At 44.5% G+C, this 20380-nt stretch overlaps 1 protein-coding gene across 2 annotated transcripts in view; it reads left to right on the top strand.

Moving 5' to 3' along the window:
• Window positions 1-20380, top strand: part of cdan1 (codanin 1) — a 176309-nt gene that overhangs the window by 146273 nt on the left and 9656 nt on the right. For both annotated transcript variants that reach the window (XM_072263937.1, XM_072263928.1), the window contains 4 exons: window positions 778-856; window positions 1375-1523; window positions 11508-11615; window positions 16209-16272. In XM_072263937.1, the coding sequence (XP_072120038.1) occupies window positions 778-856; window positions 1375-1523; window positions 11508-11615; window positions 16209-16272 (400 nt within the window). The remainder of the gene's footprint in view (window positions 1-777; window positions 857-1374; window positions 1524-11507; window positions 11616-16208; window positions 16273-20380) is intronic.

Raw genomic sequence — 20380 nt, 5'->3', positions numbered from 1 at the left:
ATAAAAGTTTATCAAAGTGAGAGGAATATATAGGATGCTTAGTCAGAATCTTTTTCCAAGGGTGAAAATGTCAAATACTAAAGGGAGTATTTGACATTTAGTAAAGGGAGTACTAAATTTAAGTGAGAGGGAGAAGGTTTGCGAGATGAGCTATTGTACACAGAGTGGTAGCTGCCTGGTACGTGCTGCCAATGAAGATGGTGAAGAGTATTAGGCAGGGAGTGGGCGTGTGTAGACTATTGCAAGCAAATGAGATTAACTTAATTCAGCATCACGATTGACACAGACATGATGAGCTGAAGGGTTTGTTCCTGTGCCGTACTGTTCAATATTGTTTTGTAATGTTTTCAGACTGCAGATTCATTTTGAACACTATGTTCGTATTAGTAAGGGATGAGGTAGACTGGACACTTGTCAGCTTGGTTAATATAACAGGGTTACAGTGGGGGAATTCTCCTACATCGAAGCCCGTTTGGTTTTATTTTTGCCTGTGTCTTTACCATTCCATCTTTTTCATAATCACCTTCAGGTATTATTTTCTTTCAGTGTTCCCTCCACCTCCAGTTGGGCTAGCAGGCTGTCAATTCTTTACTCAAGTCTGATGCCCACTATCTCCTCCTTGAGATTGTCCTCGTCCATCCCTCTCAATATTGCTTGGAAGCCCATCCCCATCAGATTTGTCCTCCACACCTCCTCATTTCACACCCATCCTTGTTTGCCAGCCCTCCTTGAAGCCTCATTACAACATACCTGACAGTATTACTGCTCTCTCCACAGGTGCTGACAACGGCAGAAGATATTGCAACCCGCCTTGCAACAGAAAAGGCCTGTACATGGCTCTCCGCTAACACTGCAGGTACCAAGGAGCACAACTGATCTTTTCCAAGGGAGTGGTACAGTTTAGGAATAATACAAATCTTTCACCACTGGCCTTCCCCCTCCCCATCAAATTTAATGCTTTGAAGTAAAATTGAAGAGATTGGGGTTATGTGAGTAGATCCCCAGGCTCAGGGTAACTGTAAGCTGTGGTTTACAATTTTCCCCTGCTCATTCTAATGTGAGTGACAAACTACACAGTAATGCAGTTAGCATGAGCACCTCAACACAAGATATTGACAAAGTTTAATATTGTTAATTATATTATCACACATCAACTAATTAATGACAATGCTACTAATTATTAACAAAGGAAAATAAAGAAGCAAATATGTTGGGAAAAATGCCTTAAGCTCCCTGAGTGTTCAGCAGCAATTACACAGTGAATCACAAATGTGGTTTGTTTCTGTATTGTGCTGTGTTGCTTAAAATTTGGCTTCATTTGGCACTGCTATGTGGTTTGTTCTCTATATCAGATTTTTTCTGTTTTACCATCAGCTTTAATTAAAAAAGAAATGGCAGTCAGCTTTGAAAGACTCAAGAAATCTCGGACAACACAATCGACAAATGCAACTGAATCCACCAGTTGTCTCCCAGACTGTAAACACAATGCACCATCTCCTTCTCAGATAGCCAGTGAGTTTAAGGTATGTTACATTTGGCTAAATGTGGTAGAATGGAAAGTTGCTCTTTCAAAAGATAATCTTTAAAAAGATATAACAAGAACATCTCCATGTTCTTATCTGCAGGAGCCTAATAAATTGTATGTGTCACGTGGAATTCTTGTTTCTTATAAAACATATATTCATCTTACTAAAATTTAATTTTCCTCGTTCAAGTTTATTGTCAGAGAAACATACAAAAACCTACAGCACAATACAGGCCCTTCGGCCCACAATGCTGTGCCGAACAGGTACTTACTTTAGAAATTACCAGGGTTACCCATAGCCCTCTATTTTTCTAAGCTCCATGTACCTATCCAGGAGTCTTTTAGAAGACCCTATGGTATCTGCCTCCACTGTCGCCGGCAGCCCATTCCATGCCCTCACCACTCCATGTGTAAAAAAACTTAACCCCTGACGTTCCCTCTGTACCTACTTCCAAACACCTTAAAACTGTGCCCTCTCCTGTTAGCCATTTCAGCGCTGGGAAAAAGCCTCTGACTATCCACACGACCAATGCCTCTCATCGTCTTATACAGGGGTCCCCAACCTTTTGCGCACTGCGGACTGGTTTAATATTGACAATATTCTTGCAGACCGGCCAACCGGAGGGGGGTGGGGGGGTAGAGTTGCCAACGGACAAGAGTAGCAGTCAAATATGTTGAGTTTGCCCCGAGAAAGACTACAATGATCATGAAGCCTTGCACGGGCACCAGAGTGGGAGCCCTGGGCTTGTTTCCCTGCAACACGACGGTCCTATCGAGGGGTGATGGGAGACAGCGATTCTCGAAGGGGGTTCCTTATGTCCAGTCTATTCCACAATTTAGTTTTCGTTGCATTCAATGCAGAAAACTCCGCTTCGCAGAAAAATGTTGGAAATGAAAGCAACGTTTTCAGTGCTTTCATGGCTGTCTCAGGATATTTAGCCTTGACTTTGATCCAGAATGCCGGCAGAGATGTTATGTCAAACATACTTCTCAGCCGGCCGTCATTTGCAAACTCGAGGAGTTGATCTCCTTCCCGCGCTGACATGGATGACGCGTGCGTAATGACCTCGTGTGCGTTCAAGCTCAATAGTGCATTGCAGGGAATGAGGAAAGCTGCAGCTGAGTCATATCCCCAAATCATATCGTTTCTTCGCGGCCCGGTAGCGCATGCTTTGCGGCCCGGTGGTTGGGGACCGCTGGTCTTATATACCCCTATCAGGTCACCTCTCATCCTCTGTCGCTCCAAGGAGAAAAGGCCAAGTTCACTCAACCTATTCTCATGAGGTATGCTCCCTAATCCAGGCAACATCCTTGTAAATCTCCTCTGAACCCTTCCTATAGTTTCCACATCCTTCCTGTAGTGAGGTGACCAGAACTGAGCACAGTACTCCAAGTGGGATCTGACCAGGGTCCTCTCGGCTCTTGAGCTCAGTCCCACGGTTGATGAAGGCCAATGCACCGTATGCCGCCTTAACCACACAGTCAACCTGCACAGCAGCTCTGAGTGTCCTGTGGACGCAACATCTCTCTGATCCTCCACACTGCCAAGAATCTTATCATTAATAGTATATTCTGCCATCATATTTGACCTACCAAAATGAACCACCTCACACTTATCTAGGTTGAACTCCATCTGCCACTTCTCAGCCCAGTTTTGCATCCTATCAATGTCCCGCTGTAACCTCTGACAGCCCTCCACACTATCCACAACACCCCTAACCTTTGTGTCATCAGCAAATTTCCTAACCCATCCCTCCACTTCCTCATCCAGGTCATTTATAAAAATCACAAAGAGAAGGCGTTATAGAACAGATTCCTGAGGCACACAACTGGTCACAAACATCTATGCAGAATATGACCTGTCTACGACCACTCTTTGTCTTCTATTGGTAAGCCAATTCTGGATCCACAAAGCAAGGTCCCCATGGATCCAATACCTCCTTACTTTCTCAATAAGCCTTACATGGGGGTACCTTAACAAATGCCTTGCTGAAATCCATATACACTACATCTACTGCTCTACCTTCATCAATGTGTTTAGTCACATCCTCAAAAAATTCAATCAGGCTCGTAAAACACGACCTGCCTTTGACAAAGTCATGCTGACTATTCCTAATCATTATTATACCTCTCCAAATGTTCATAAATCCTGCCTCTCAGGATCTTCTCCCTCAAATTACCCACCACTGAAGTAAGACTCACTGGTCTATAATTTCCTGGGCTATCTCTGCTCCCTTTTTTGAATAAGGGAATAACATCTGCAACCCTCCAATCCTCTGGAACCTCTCCCGTCCCCAGTGATGATGCAAAGATCATCGCCAGAGGCTCAGCAATCTCCTCCCTTGCCTCCCACAGTAGCCTGGGATACATCTCGTCCGGTCCCGGTGACTTATCCAAGTTGATGCTTTCCAAAAGCTCCAGCACATCCTCTTTCTTAATATCTACATGCTCAAGCTTTTCAGTCCACTGCAAGTCATCCCTACAATCGCCAAGATCCTTTTCCGTAGTGAATACTGAAGCAAAGTGCTCAGTAAGTACTTCTGCCGTCTCCTCCAGTTCCATACACACTTTTCCACTGTCACACTTGATTGGTCCTATTCTCTCATGTCTTGTCCTCTTGCTCTTAACATACTTGTAGAATGCCTTGGAGTTTTCCTTAATCCTGTCCACCAAGCCCTTCTCATGGCCTCTTCTCGCTCTCCTAATTTCTTTTCTGAGCTCCTTCCTGCTAGCCTTATAATCATCTAGCTCTCTATCATTACCTAGCTTTTTGAACCTTTCATAAGCTCGTCTTTTCTTCTTGACTATATTTACAACAGCCTTTGTATGTCACGGTTCCTGTACCCTACCATCCTTTCCCTGTCTCATTGAAACATACCCATGCCGAACTCCACACAAATATCCCCTGAACATTTGCCACACTTCTTCCACACATTTCCCTGAGAACATCTGTTCCCAATTTAAGCTTCCGTAGTTCCTGCCTGATAGCCTCATATTTCCCCTTACTCTAATTAAACGTTCCTAACTTGTCTGTTCCTATTCCTCTCCAATGCTATGGTAAAGGAGGTAGAATTGTGATCACCATCTCCAAAATGCTCTCCCACTGAGAGATCTGACACCTGACCAGGTTCATTTTCCAATACCAAATCAAGTACAGCCTCTCCTCTTGTAGGCTTATCTACATATTGTGTGAAGAAGCCTCCTTGAACACACTTAACAATCTCCACCCCGTCTAAACCCCTCGCTCTAGGGATGTGCCAATCGATAATTGGGAAATTAAAATCTCCCACCACAGCAACCCTGTTATTATTATATCTTTCCAGAATCTGTCTCCCTATCTGCTCCTTGATGTCCCTGTTACTATTGGGTGGTCTATAAAAAAACACCCAGTAGAGCTATTGACTCCTTCCTGTTACTAACTTCCACCCACAGAGACTCCATAGACAATCCCTCCATGTCTTTCTCCTTTTCTACGGCCATGACACTCTCTCTGATCGAGTGCCATGCCCCCACCTCTTTTGCCTCCCTCTCTGTCCTTTCTGAAACACCTAAAACCTGGCAGTTGAAGTAACCATTCTTATCCCTGAGCCATCCCAGTCTCTGTAATGGCCGCTCCAAGTACTGATCCATGCTCTAAATTCATCCGCTATGTTCATAATACTCCTTGCACTAAAATAGACACATCTCAAACCATTGGTCTGAGTGTATCCCTTCTCCATGACATGCCTATCCTCCTCCTCATCCTGTTTACAAGCTTTCTCTATTTGTGAACCAACCGCCCCTTCCTCCGTCTCTTCAGTTTGGTTCCCCCCCCTCCCCCCCCCCCCCCCCCCCCCAGCAATTCTAGTTTAAACTCTCCCCAGTAGCCTTAGCGATTATCCTTGCCAGGATATTGGTACCACTCGGATTCAAGTGCAACCTGTCCTTTTTGTACAGGTCACGCCTGCCCCAAAAGTGTTCCCAATGATCCAGAAATCTGAATCCCTGCCCCCCTGCTCCAATCCCTCAGCCACACATTTATCCTCCACCTCACTCTATTCCTATACTCACTGTTGCGTGGCACAGGCAGTAATCCCGAGATTACTACTTTCGAGGTCCTGCTTCTCAACTTCCTTCCTAAATCCCTGTAGTCTGCTTTCAGGACCTCCTCCCTTTTCCTACCTATGTCTTTGGTACCAATATGTACCATGACCTCTGGCTGTTCACCCTCCCATTTCAGGATATTGTGGATGTGATCAGAAACGTCCCAGATCCTGGCACCTGGGAGGCAATTTACCATCCGTGTTTCTTTCCTGCGTCCACAGAATCGCCTGAGTGCCCCCTTAATTATAGAGTCCCCTATCACTGCTGCCATCCTCTTCCTTTCTTCCCTTCTGAGCCACAGAGCCAGACTCTTGCCGGAGGCGTGACCAATGTTGCTTCCCCTAGGTAGGCCATTCCCCCCTCCAACAGTACTCAAACAGAAGTACTTATTGTTAAGGGGACAGCCACAGGGATGCTCTCTTTTATCTGACTCTTGCCCTTCCCTCTCCTGATTGTTACCCATTTATCTGTCTCCCGAGGCCCCAGTGTGACTACTTGCCTATAGCTCCTCTATCACCTCCTCATTTTCCATGACCAGACGAAAGTCATTGAGCTGCATGTCCAGTTCTTTAACCTGGTCCCTAAGGAGCTGCAGCTTGACGTACCTGGCCCAGATGTGGCTGTCCCGGAGGCTGGGAATCTCCCGGACATCCCACATCTGACACCCAGTGCAGAACACCGGACTCACAGACATACTTCGTATTCCTATTCTTCACAAATAATTTGCCTCACCTCGTCCCAGTAGCGCCTAAAGGGCGTTGAGCCAAAGCCCTTCTACTCCGACTTCCTCTACTCCATCGCCTGCTTCTATGGCACCCGCTCCATAAAGCTGTCATGTACATATATAACCAGGCTATAAATGCTATGAGGATTAGCTTTTAGAAGCAGCACAGTATGTTGCATACATCAGTTAACAAATTAATGTAACCTATACATAACTCAGACAGCAAAGTAAGCATAATGACAGAGTGAGAGGAAGAAAGAAGGAAATATAGTCCAAGGTAGTGTTTGAAGTTTTCAGGTTGGTTTAAGAACCTGATGGTAGTGGGGAAAAAGCTGATGAATCTTGAGGTGTGGGTCTTCAGGTTCTGAGAAGAGGTGGTGATCATCCCTGATGATGGATGTGCCAGGGTCCGGGATGTCTCTGACCGGGTGCATGACATCCTGGTACGAGAGGGAAAGCAACCAGAAGTCCTGTAGGGACCAACGACATAGGCAGGAAGAGGGATGAGGTCCTGAAGTGTGAGTTTTGGGAACTAGGCAGGAGGCTGAAGAACAGGACCTCAAGGGTGGCGTTCTCAGGATTGCTGCCAGTGCCACGTGACAGTGATGGTAAGAATTGGAGGAGATGGCAGTTGAATGCGTGGCTGAGGAGTTGGTGCAGAGAGCAGGGTTTTAGATTTTTGGATCATTGGGATCTCTTCTGGGGAAGGTGGGACCTGTACAGATTGGATGGGTTGCACCTGAACCCGAGGGGGAGCAATATCCTTGCAGGTAGGTTTGCTAGCATGGTTTGGGAGGGTCTAAACTAATTTGCGAGGGGAATGGGACCCGGAGAGATAGAGCAGTGAAAGAAGTGCATGGAGTTAAAGCGAGATCTAACATATAGAGAGGCTTTGAGGAAAGAGAAGCAGAATAAACGGTGTAAAGACAGTAAGGTAGAAGGGCTGAAATGTGTGTACCTCAATGCAAGAAGCATCAGGAACAAAGGTGATGAACTGAGAGCTTGGATACATACATGGAATTATGATGTAGTGGCCATTACAGAGACTTGGCTGGCACCAGGGCAGGAATGGATTCTCAATATTCCTGGATTTCAGTGCTTTAAAAGGGATAGAGAGGGCAGAATAAGGGGAGGAGGGGTGGCATTACTGGTCAAGGATACTATTACAGCTACAGAAAAGGTGGGTAATGTAGCAGGATCCTCTTTTGAGTCAGTATGGGTGGAAGTCAGGAACAGGAAGGGAGACATTACTCTATTGGGGGTATTCTATAGGCCCCCTGGTAGCAGCAGAGATGCAGAGGAGCAGATTGGGGGGCAGATTTTGGAAAGGTGCTAAAATAACAGGGTTGTTATCATGGGTGACTTTAACTTCCCTAATATTGATTGGCACCTGATTATTTCCAAGGGTTCAGATGGGGCAGAGTTTGTTAAGTGTGTCCAGGATGGATTCCTGTCACAGTATGTTGACAGGCCGACCAGGGGGAATGCCATACTAGATCTAGTACTAGGTAATGAACCAGGTCAGGTCACAGATCTCTTAGTGGGTGAGCATCTGGGGGACAGTGACCACTGCTCCCTGGCCTTTAGCATTATCATGGAAAAGGATAGAATCAGAGAGGACAGGAAAATTTTTAATTGGGGAAGGGTAAATTATGAGGGTATAAGGCTAGAACTTGCAGGTGTGAATTGGGATGATGTTTTTGCAGGGAAATGTACTATGGACATGTGGTCGATGTTTAGAGGTCTCTTGCAGGATGGTAGGGATAAATTTGTCCCGGTGAGGAAGATAAAGAATAGTAGGGTGAAGGAACCATGGGTGACAAGTGAGGTGGAAAATCTAGTCAGGTGAAAGAAGGCAGCATACATGAGGTTTCGGAAGCAAGGATCAGATGGGTCTATTGAGGAATATAGGGAAGCAAGAAAGGAGCTTAAGCAGGGGCTGGGAAGAGCAAGAAGGGGGCATGAGAAGGCCTTGGTGAGTAGGGTAAAGGAAAACTCCAAGGCATTCTTCAATTATGTGAAGAAAAAAAGGATGACAGGAGTGAAGGTAGGACCGATTAGAGATAAAGGTGGGAAGATGTGCCTGGAGGCTGTGGAAGTGAGCGAGGTCCTCAATGAATACTTCTCTTCGGTATTCACAAATGAGAGGGAACTTGATGATGGTGAGGACAACATGAGTGAGGTTGATGTTCTGGAGCATGTTGATATTAAGGGAGAGGAGGTGTTGGAGTTGCTAAAATACATTAGGACGGATAAGTCCCCGGGGCCTGACGGAATATTCCCCAGGCTGCTCCATGAGGCAAGAGAAGAGATTGCTGAGCCTCTGGCTAGGATCTTTATGTCCTCGTTGTCCACGGGAATGGTACCGGAGGATTGGAGGGAGGCGAATGTTGTCCCCTTGTTCAAAAAAGGTAGTAGGGATAGTCTGGGTAATTATAGACTAGTAAGCCTTACGTTTGTGATGGGAAAGCTGTTGGAAAAGATTCTTAGAGATAGGATCTCTGGGCATTTAGAGAATCATGGTCTGATCAGGGACAGTCACATGGCTTTGTGAAAGGCAGATCGTGTCTAACAAGCCTGATAGAGTTCTCTGAGGAGGTGACTAGTCATATAGATGAGGGTAGTGCAGTGGATGTGATCTATATGGATTTTAGTAAGACATTTGACAAGGTTCCACATGGTAGGCTTATTCAGAAAGTCAGAAGGCATGGGATCCAGGGAAGTTTGGCCAGGTGGATTCAGAATTGGCTTCCCTGCAGAAGGCAGAGGGCGGTGGTGGAGGGAGTACGTTCAGATTGGAGGATTGTGACTAGTGTTGTCCCACAAGGATCTGTTCTGGGACCTCTACTTTTCCTGATTTTTATTAACAACCTGGATGTGGGGGTAGAAGGGTGGGTTGGCAAGTTTGCAGACAACATAAAGGTTGGTGGTGTTGTAGAAAGTGTAGAGGATTGTCAAAGATTGCAGAGAGACATTGATAGGATGCAGAAGTGGGCTGAGAAGTGGCAAATGGAGTTCAACCCGGAGAAGTGTGAGGTGGTACACTTTGGAAGGGCAAACTCCAAGGCAGAGTACAAAGGCAGGATACTTGGTAGTGTGGAGGAGCAGAGGGATCTCGGAGTACATGTCCACAGATCCCTGAAAGTTGCCTCACAGGTGGATAGGGTAGTTAAGAAAGCTTATGGGGTGTGAGCTTTCATAAGTCGAGGGATAGAGTTTAAGAGTCGCGATGTAATGATGCAGCTCTATAAAACTTTGGTTAGGCCACACTTGGAGTACTGTGTCTAGTTCTGGTCGCCTCACTATAGGAAGGATGTGGAAGCATTGGAAAGGGTACAGAGGAGATTTTCCAGGATGCTGCCTGGTTTGGAGAGTATGCATTATGATCAGAGATTAAGGGAGCTAGGGCTTTACTCTTTGGAGAGAAGGAAGATGAGAGGAGATGTGATAGAGGTGTACAAGATATTAAGAGGAATAGATAGAATGGATAGCCAGCGCCTCTTCCCCAGGGCATCACTGCTCAATACATGGCTTTAAGGTAAGGGGTGGGAAGTTCAAGGGGGATATTAGGGGAAGGTTTTTTACTCAGAGAGTGGTTGGTGCGTGGAATGCACTGCCTGAGTCAGTGGTGGAGGCAGATACACTAGTGAAGTTTAAGAGACTACTAGACAGATATATGGAGGAATTTAAGGTGGGGGCTTATATGGGAGGCAGAGTTTGAGGGTCAGCGCAACATTGTGGGCCAAAGGGCCTGTACTGTGCTGTACTATTCTATGTTCTATGTTTCCTAAGACGTTGGCTCCTGTGGATGTGTAGATGTATGGGAGGAATTATCCTGTTGTTTTAAGGAGCATGATTTAATTGTTTTGAGTTCTTGTCCTCTGGATTGGGTTATTGTATTTGGATGCTGTTTTTATTGAACGTACTCTCAGTGGCCACTTTATTAGGTACAGGCATGGAACCCGATATGGTCTTCTGCAGCTGTAGCCCATCCACCTCAAGGTTTGACGTGCTCTGCTGCACACTACTGTTGTAACGCATGGTTATTTGAGTTACTTTTGCCTTCCTGTCAGATTGAACCAGTCTCGCCATTCTCCTGTGACCCCTGTCTCAGAACTGCCACTCATTGGAGATGCTTTTTGTTTTTCGCACCATTTTCTGTAAACTCTAGGGACTTGTGTGCAAACCCCAGAGGATCAGCAGTTTCTGAGATACTCAAGCCACCCTGCCTGTACCAACAATCTTTCCACAGTCAAAGTCACTTGAATCACATTTCTCCCTTATTGTGATGTTTAGTCTGAATAACAACTGAACCTCTTGACATGTTTGCATATTTTTATGCATTGAGTAGCTACCACATGATTGATTAGATATACTGTATTAATGAACAGGCATACAGGTGTACCTAATAAAATGACACCTCAGCACATCTGCGTTTAACTGCAGATGCTAGGATCTTTAGCACAGAGAAATCAGACATCAGTGAAAGTATTAGAAGTGGAGAAGTGAGAGAGTGGGAAGGTAAACATGCTAGGTCTCTCTCACTATCCCGTGTTTCACTCTGCATGATAGTGTACCCCTAGTGTATGGGTGATGTAGAAGAAGATGTACTGTTTGTGGTTTTAACTCCCCAGGTTGCTGACATCCTCATTTTTGTGGATCTTATTCCCACTGAGACCTGAACATTATCATACAATGGGTATTATGCACTTAATGAAGTTGGGTATCATTTGGTTATGGAAACTGAGTGGGGGAACTGTGCAGGAATGAAAAATCCTCCAAAATTTCTTCCTTTGTTAAATTAGGAATTGGAAATCCAGCTCTGTTAGGGACAAAAGCTGTTCTCCATCATCAGTTTTTGATTAGATTCACTGGCTTAAACTCAAAGCATGAGATTCACAGAAGAGATTGTGAAACATTTTGAGGACCATGGGGCTGCTGGGAAAATTAGAATGGCCAGCAGTTGTATTTCACTGCTGCTGCCCACTCTAATTTTCCCAGCAGTTCCATGGCCCTCAAAAATATTCACAATTGCAGGTTGTGACTTGCTGGGCCAAAGTCTAAGGATCACAAGACTTTGTCCGAACAGATAAAAACCTGAGCTTTGACCTTTAATATGATTTCTTTTCTGGTGCCTGTAGCAGCCCAATGCCTAATCATTTGTTCTTTCCATAGGAGCTGCTGAGTATTACACTGGGTCCCAGGCACAGTGATGAAACAGTGGCCCACAAGGAACTTGATAGTTTATTAAGAAGATTAAGGCAGACATTGAGATGTGGACAGGTGGGAACTTTATTTGATCAGATGTACTCCTCAGAATCTTTTAGATTCACAGTGAATAAATTACTTTTGCTAAAGTTGCTGCAAGAAATACAGATGTTGACATGTTCTCTCAAGAGAAGAGAGAAGCATAACCTGTTCTATTCCCGGCCAGTTTTGGTGTCGTTGCATGGAGAAAGGCGCTTTGTGATTTCTTAAGAGTAGGATTGTACCTGGTCTGCACAATCCTCAGAAAGGAGAATATGTGCAGAACAGAATTGGTCAAGATGGTCTTTAAGATGTATCCACTTGTTGGGCAATGTTTCAGGTCACTGAACTTTCATCAAAACTGTATTCGAAGTTGAGTATGTGTGGGCAATGGATAAATATTAAGAGTAAAATGTGGGAATATTGAGAAACAAAAATGCAGTAGCTGTAAAAATTCCATCGTAGGAAAATGCTGAAAAAAAAACTAGCAGGTTTGTTAGCTTCCAAGGAGAGAGAACAATTAATTTTACAAATCAATGACTTCATCAATGCTGATCTGAAATTGCGAATTTTACATTGACTTTTGAAGGCTGTGACATGCTTTGCTGGAAAATGAGGTGCTGTTCCTTGAGCTTATGTTGTGTTTCTTTGGAACAAAATAAGACACTAAGGACAGAAATCAAAGTGAGAATGAGGCAGAGACTTAGAGACAGGTGACTGGAATCCTGGAGTTGCCTTTGCTGAATGACTGGAGGTGTATTTCTGAAAGCTGGTCACTCAATCAGCTTGGGTTTCCTTGATGTAGAGGACATAAATAATCTTCCAGAAATAGTAGGGGACAGAGGGTCCAGTGAGATGGAGGAACTGAGCGAAATACATGTTAGTAGGGAAGTGGTGTTAGGTAAATTGAAGGGATTGAAGGCAGATAAATCCCCAGGGCCAGGTGGTCTGCATCCTAGAGTGCTTAAGGAAGTAGCCCAAGAAATAGTGGATGCATTAGTGATAATTTTTCAAAACTCGTTAGATTCTGGACTAGTTCCTGAGGATTGGAGGATGGCTAATGTAACTCCACTTTTTAAAAAAGGAGGGAGAGAGAAACCAGGGAATTATAGACCGGTTAGCCTAACGTCGGTGGTGGGGAAACTGCTGGAATCAGTTATCAAGGATGTGATAACAGCACATTTGGAAAGCGGTGAAATGATCGGACAAAGTCAGCATGGATTTGTGAAAGGAAAATCATGTCTGACGAATCTCATAGAATTTTTTGAGGATGTAACTAGTAGAGTGGATAGGGGAGAACCAGTGGATGTGGTATATTTGGATTTTCAAAAGGCTTTTGACAAGGTCCCACACAGGAGATTAGTGTGCAAACTTAAAGCACACGGTATTGGGGGTAAGGTATTGGTGTGGGTGGAGAATTGGTTAGCAGACAGGAAGCAAAGAGTGGGAATAAACGGGACCTTTTCAGAAGGGCAGGCGGTGACTAGTGGGGTACCGCAAGGCTCAGTGCTGGGACCCCAGTTGTTTACAATATATATTAACGATTTGGATGAGGGAATTAAATGCAGCATCTCCAAGTTTGCAGATGACACGAAGCTGGGTGGCAGTGTTAGCTGTGAGGAGGATGCAGGGTGACTTGGATAGGTTGGGTGAGTGGGCAAGTTCATGGCAGATGCAATTTAATGTGGATAAATGTGAAGTTATCCACTTTGGTGGCAAAAATAGGAAAACAGATTATTATCTGAATGGTGGCCGATTAGGAAAAAGGGAGGTGCAACGAGACCTGGGTGTCATTATACACCAGTCATTGAAAGTGGGCATGCAGGTACAGCAGGTGGTGAAAAAGGCGAATGGTATGCTGGCATTTATAGCGAGAGGATTCGAGTACAGGAGCAGGGAGGTACTACTGCAGTTGTACAAGGCCTTGGTGAGACCACACCTGGAGTATTGTGTGCAGTTTTGGTCCCCTAATCTGAGGAAAGACATCCTTGCCATAGAGGGAGTACAAAGAAGGTTCACCAGATTGATTCCTGGGATGGCAGGACTTTCATATGAAGAGAGACTGGATGAACTGGGCTTGTACTCGTTGGAATTTAGAAGATTGAGGGGGGATCTGATTGAAACGTATAAAATCCAAAAGAGATTGGACAGGCTAGATGCAGGAAGATTATTCCCGATGTTGGGGAAGTCCAGAACGAGGGGCCACAGTTTGAGGATAGAGGGGAAGCCTTTTAGGACCGAGATTAGGAAAAACTTCTTCACACAGAGAGTGGTGAATCTGCGGAATTCTCTGCCACAGGAAACAGTTGAGGCCAGTTCATTGGCTATATTTAAGAGGGAGTTAGATATGGCCCTTGTGGCTACGGGGGTCAGGGGGTATGGAGGGAAGGCTGGGGCGGGGTTCTGAGTTGGATGATCAGCCATGATCATAATGAATGGCGGTGCAGGCTCGAAGGGCCGAATGGCCTACTCCTGCACCTATTTTCTATGTTTCTATGATCACTGGTTGGTAGGAAAGGACAAGGCAAAAGGTCAATTGTTGCATCCCTGTGGTTGCATAGGAAGGTCCTATAAAATAATAGGAGTGGGTCTAGCAGGAGATGAAAGAGGTTGCAATGGACTCTTCACATTGCTAAGGAAAGGGTACTTTTTCCACTCAGAGTGGTTGGAATCTGGAACACATTTCTGAGAAGGTGGTGGGAACAGTGACTCAACATACAATAAGTATCTGGGTATGCACTTGAATAGTTGAGGCATTTAAGACTATGGACTACACACAAAATGCTGGAGGAACTCAGCAGGCCAGGTGGCATTATGGAAAAAAGTACAGTTGATGTTTTGGGCTGAGACCCTTCGGCAGGACTGGAGAAAACGAGTAGATTTAAAAGATGGGGGAGGGGAGAAACACAAGGTGATAGGTGAAACTGGGAGGGGGGGGGGATGAAGTAAATAGCTGCCCTCAACCACATCTCTTCCATTTCATGCATGTCTACTGCCACCCCACCAGCCTCCATGTCCAGTACGTAATTCTCCGGAACTTCGCCCACCTCCAGTGGGTCCCATCACCAAGCACATCTTTCCCTCCACCCACTTACTGCTTTCTGCAGGGATCGCTCCTGAAGCAACTCCCTTTTCTATTCGTCCCTCCCCACTGAGCTCCCTTCTGCAAGCAGGGCAAATGCTTCACCTTCCCTCCCTCAGTACCATTCAAGTCTTTCCAGGTGAGGTGACACTTCACCTGTGAGTCTGTTGGGTTCACTTACTGTGTCCGGTGCTGCCGGCGTGGCCTCCTGTATATCAGTGAAACCCGACGTAGCCTCCAACCTAATGGTATGAACATTGATTTCTCAGACTTCTGGTAATGGCCCCCTACCTTCTCCTTCACCATTCCCCATCCCCTTTTCCCTCTCTCACCTTATCTTCTTGCCTGACCATCACCTCCCTCTGGTGTTCCTCCCCCTTTTCTTTCTTCCGTGGCCTTCTATCCCCACCTATCGGACTATCCCCTTCTCCAGCCCTGTACCTCTTTCACCATTCAACTTCCCATTTATTTCCTTCATCCCTCCCCTCCCGGTTTCACCTCTCACTTTGTGCTTCTCTCTTCCCTCCCCCACCTTTTAAATTCTACTCCTCATCTTTTTTTCTCCAGTCCTGCCGAAGGGTCTCGGCCTGAACCATCAGTTGCACCTTTTTCCATAGATGCTGCCTGGCTTGTTGAGTTCCTCCAACATCTTGTGAGTGTTGCTTGGATTTCCAGCATCTGCAGATTCTCTCATTTGTGATAAGATTATGGACTAATTGCTGCAAATGGGATTATGGTAGATGGGCACTTGATGGTCAACGTGGATATAGTATGCCAAAAGGCCTGTCTGTATGTTGTGTGACTCTGAACATCAAGGTAGGTGAGGTTGATGGGTAATCCTATCCTTATTTTGAATGAGAGGGGAAGGGGCAAAAGGACTTGTTGGGGTTTCAGGTCATGTAGATTGGAGAAGTTTGTTTTTCACTCTGCTCTTGTTCTTCTATCCAATACACCTCCTCCAGACAAATAAACTGGATTAACAAACCTATTCCCTCTCAGCCAGTACCACCACCACTTGTGCCATCCAGTCTCTCTTGGTCTCCAACTATTCAGACATTACCTTTCTTTGCTCCATTCAGCTACAGTTTAAAGCCTGTTTCTTTCTGACTTTTGCTGCTTTTGATGAAAGGTTAAAGATCTGAAATGTTGACCTGAAACTCTGTTTCTCTCTCATAGATGCTGTCTGACCTGCTGAGTTCTGTTATTGTTCACTAAGCTGTTCACTAATAAATCCAAGAAGGAAAATGGGGAGTGATTTGAAGGTGGAGCTTACAATGAAAGCAATCGGTTGAGACAAATAGTGTAGATACATTTAAGGAGAATGTAGATAGCACAAGACAAAGGAATGCAGGAGGCCTGTGATGGGTTTGGGAAGAGAATAGATGGTATGTGCAGAGTGGGATTAAAATTACTGGTGGGACCACTTGCTCGTAAGACCTATTTTGGGGAACCTCCAAATGGCTTCATGAACTAAGTTCATCTCTCTTTTTGGAAACTCAGTAATTAAGAGGTGGCACTTGTGATTTATTGCAGCCTTTTTCTTACAGTATATCTGTCCAGTAATTGAACAGGCCCTTGCAAGGTACACTGTGGAGCTTGCTTCTCTATTAGGTAAGAAATTGGAATAACTGACTGGCTTTATTTTCTTCCGGTATCCTATATTTCTTCTGCCTCTTAGGTGTAAACTTCTGATGTGAAAAAATGTAGTTTATAAATTGCAGTGACTGCAGTTAATGTTCTTACTGATATTAGTATTTAAGATTGAGGTCTAAATGTATTTATATGATTTTTCTAGTGAAGCAAATGACCTGTAACTAAAGATAGACTTGTTGAGAAAGTGCTTATAGCACTCGCGGGACGTTTCAGCCATCAAATACCCCGCATTTGGATAACAAATGTGATAGTCAATCTACAATGGAACCCACAAAGAAAAAGTCTTCAAAATGATTTAAATATTTTGGAAGTTCTCTGGAAATCTCCTTCTACTTCTCTTTTTAATTGCACTTTGTGTTGATTTGTATCTTCCCAAGGCAAATGCAGCATTGGGTTAAAGTTTTAGTTGAAAGAGACTGGAGGAGGTAAGTGGCAGCCTGGGTGAACTGTTCAAGCCCTGGCCTGGGGAATGAACCCATGATTTGGCTGTGATATGATAACACAAGCATGCACGATGACTGAAGTTGTTCTCAGTCATGAAGGTTTTTATTGTGCTTTTCATTTAGTCCATATGTCCATAAGACATAGAAGCAAAAAGGACAGGTTGCACTTGAATCCCAGGGGGACCAGTATCCTGGTGAGGAGGTTTACTAAGGCTATTGGGGAGAGTTTAAACTAGGATTGCTGGGGGGTGGGAACCAAACTGAAGAGATGGAGGAAGAGGTGGTTGGCTCACAAATAAAGAAAGCTTGGAGACAGTGCAAGAGGGAGGGATAGGCTGGTGATAGAGAAGGGACGCGCTCAGACCGATGGTTTGAGATGTGTCTATTTTAATGCAAGGAGTATTATGAACAAGTGTTGGAGCATGGCAAGTGGTTAAGGCGTTCATCTAGTGATTTGAAGGTCGCTAGTTCGAGCCTTGACTGAGACAGTGTGTGTGTCCTTGAGCAAGGCACTTAACCACACATTGCCCTGCGACGACACCGGTGCCAAGCTGTATGGGTCCTAATGCCCTTCCCTTGGACATCATCGGTGGCATGGAGAGGGGAGACTTGCAGCATGGGCAACTGCTGGTCTTCTATACAATATTGCCCAGGCCTGCGCCCTGGAAACCTTCCAAGGCGCAAATCCATGGTCTCATGAGACTAACAGATGCCTATAATTATGAACAAAGCCGAGGAGCTTAAGGACGTGGATAAGTACTTGGAGCTATGATATTGTGGCCATTACAGAGACTGGGATGGTTCAGGGGCAAGAATGGTTACTTCGAGTGTCAGGCTTTAGATGTTTCAGAAAGGACAAGGAGGGAGGCAAAAGAGGTGGGGACGTGGTACTGTTGATCAGAGGTAGTATCACGGCCATAGGAAAGGAGGAAGACATGGGGGGATTGTCTGCAGAGTCTCTGTGGGTGGAAGTTAGGAACAGGATGGGGTCAATAACACTACTGGGTGTTTTTTTATCGACCACCCAATAGTAACAGGGACGTCAAGGAGCATATAGGGAGACAGATTCTGGAAAGGCGTATTAATAACAGGGTTGTCGTGATTTTTAAAAATTTTTTTTTTGCTCAGCATAACAAAACTTTTAATTTACAGATACATTTACATTTCTTCCCCTCACAGATATCAGCTATCAGAACAATTCCATCAAAATATAGACATCACCACCACATCCTATACAAAAGCCGTTATTAGTATAGCAGACAGGTTTACATCTACATACTGCAGAAAAGGTTGCCATGTTTTATGAAAACTATTTGTTTTTGAGTGTACCATACATGTCAAAAAGTCCAAAGGAATGTACTCCATGATTAATTTATGCCAACCAGGAAGTGCAGGGGCCTTATCGGATATCCAACAAAGTGAAATGTTCTTCCTCGCACAAAAGGTCAGGATGTTAAAAAGTTTTTTCTGATGTGCATTAATAATACAACTGCTGGGTAAGCCTAAAGGCTGATTTATACTTGGGCGTATTAGCTTACGCTGCAGCCTACGCAAGTGGGCTACGCCGTTGTGAGCACTTATACTTGAGCGTTGGTGTGTCTGCGTCGCTCTGCAATTCACCGCCAAAACGCGAGTTGGCAGTGGGGTTTCTCTGCTACTGTGTTGAGTTTCTTCGAAGAAACTCAAACTTCAAACAATGGCGACTGAAACTGAAGGAGGGTGAATTTTCTGTGCTTGTCCGGCCACTGAGAGACATGGACGAGGAAACGCATTTCAAATATTTTCTGATGTCGGCAGGTAGATTTAACTATTTGGTTCATTGTCTCCAACCATTTATTTCGCATCCATGTACGCACAGTATACTCAGAGACTGGCAATCACTATTGGAGTTTTAGCTTCAGCTGGAAGTCAACAGACTGTAGCAGCTGGCCACAAACTGGCGTCAAGCACAGGGTCCTCCATAATTTTGGAGGTCTGTAGAGCTTTATGGAAAGCATTACAGCCAGAGTTCCTTCAGTTACCTAATGGCAAGCTATTGCAGCATAGGAGGAAATGCGATGCTACCAAGCGGACCAATCACAGTTGTTGCGGTCTGCGACGCCACGACGCGTGGTTACATTTTGGGAGAGGTGCACGTTAGGCTATGGTGTAGGGTTCAGCGTAGGGTTCGCGGCTACGCCGTACTTATGGCGTACATTTGACGCACAAGTATAAATCAGCCTTAACAGAAAAGACACTGAGTCCAGTTCAAACTCCATCTTCAGAATCTTTAACATTTCACCCAAAATATCACTCCAGTATGTCTGAAGCTTGGGACAAGTCCAAAAACAGTGGGTGAAAGTTCCAGTATTTACGTTTAGAACACATTGGAGAAACCCCTGTCTTAAATTTTGAGAGACGATCTGGAGTCAGATGAGCTCTATGCAGAATTTTGAGTTGCAGTGCTTTAGTTCTGTTACAAATTGAAATTTTCTGCATTATCACAGATGTCTTCCCATGTTTTAGCTGTAATCTCTACTCCCAGCTCTTCCTCCCAGACCTTTCCCAGCTGCTCAGCCTCTCCACAAGAACATTCCCTCAGGATGCTGTAAAAAGTACTAATGGATACCACCCTTAGAACAAAACACCTTCTTTTCTATGTCAGAACTATAGAAATCAGTTAACAATGATGTCTTTTTCTGTATATAATCTCTTATCTGAAAGAAACAATAAAGATCCTTGTTGGGTATGTTAAATTTCTGTACTATTTGACTAAAAGACATCATCGTTCCTTCATCAAACAAATCTCCTAGATGGAAGATACCCTTAGAAATCCAAAGTTTAAATCCAGAATCCATTATGCCAGGCTGAAAATCTGGACTGCCGGTTATTGGAGTAAGGGTGATATTTTCGCTGCGTTGCCCTCAATTTGTCGCACCACCCTCCAAGCCCAGACTGTATTAATTGTTATTGGATTGTGACAATATTCCTTAACTAGTTTCACCTTATTGAGGAAAAGCAAATTAATAAGAGGGCATTTTGCTTGTGAAGCTTCAATGTCTAGCCAAATTGAGGAGGGGTCCTTGCAAACCCAGTCAACCATATAAGATAAAAAGGAACTTAATTGATATTTTTTGATGTCTGGAAAATCCAGACCCCCTAGACTACTGGGAAGCTGTAATTTAGACATTTTAATACAGGGTCTTTTTTTTGTTCCAGATGAAAGAAACAAACCAGCCATTTATTTTTTTTAAGTATTTGTTGGGTAAAAATGACTGGAATCACTCCTATTGGGTAGAGCAGACGAGGAAGGATGTTCATTTTGAGCAAGGATATTCGGCCAAGCCAAGAAATGGGAAGAGTGCTCCATCGCTCAAGATCCTGTTTAATTTTGTCAAATAACTGTGTAAAGTTAACTTTGAACAATTGATCAAACGTAGGTGTAATAAATATGCCTAAGTAAACAAAACCTGTCTGCGACCATTTAAAGGGGAAAACACCAAGTGTCAGGTGACTGCTGCAGATTGGGTTGTCGTGATTTTTATAAATGACCTGGATGAAGAAGTGGATGATAGGTTAGTAAATTTGCTGATGACACAAAGGTTGGAGGTGTTGTGGATAGTGTGGAGGGCTGTCAGAGGTTA

Source organism: Mobula birostris, chromosome 1 (assembly GCF_030028105.1).
Source record: "Mobula birostris isolate sMobBir1 chromosome 1, sMobBir1.hap1, whole genome shotgun sequence".
Taxonomy (NCBI): domain Eukaryota; kingdom Metazoa; phylum Chordata; class Chondrichthyes; order Myliobatiformes; family Myliobatidae; genus Mobula; species Mobula birostris.
The sequence above is the reverse complement of the archived record's forward strand: the minus strand, read 5'-3'. Positions and strand labels throughout refer to the sequence as shown.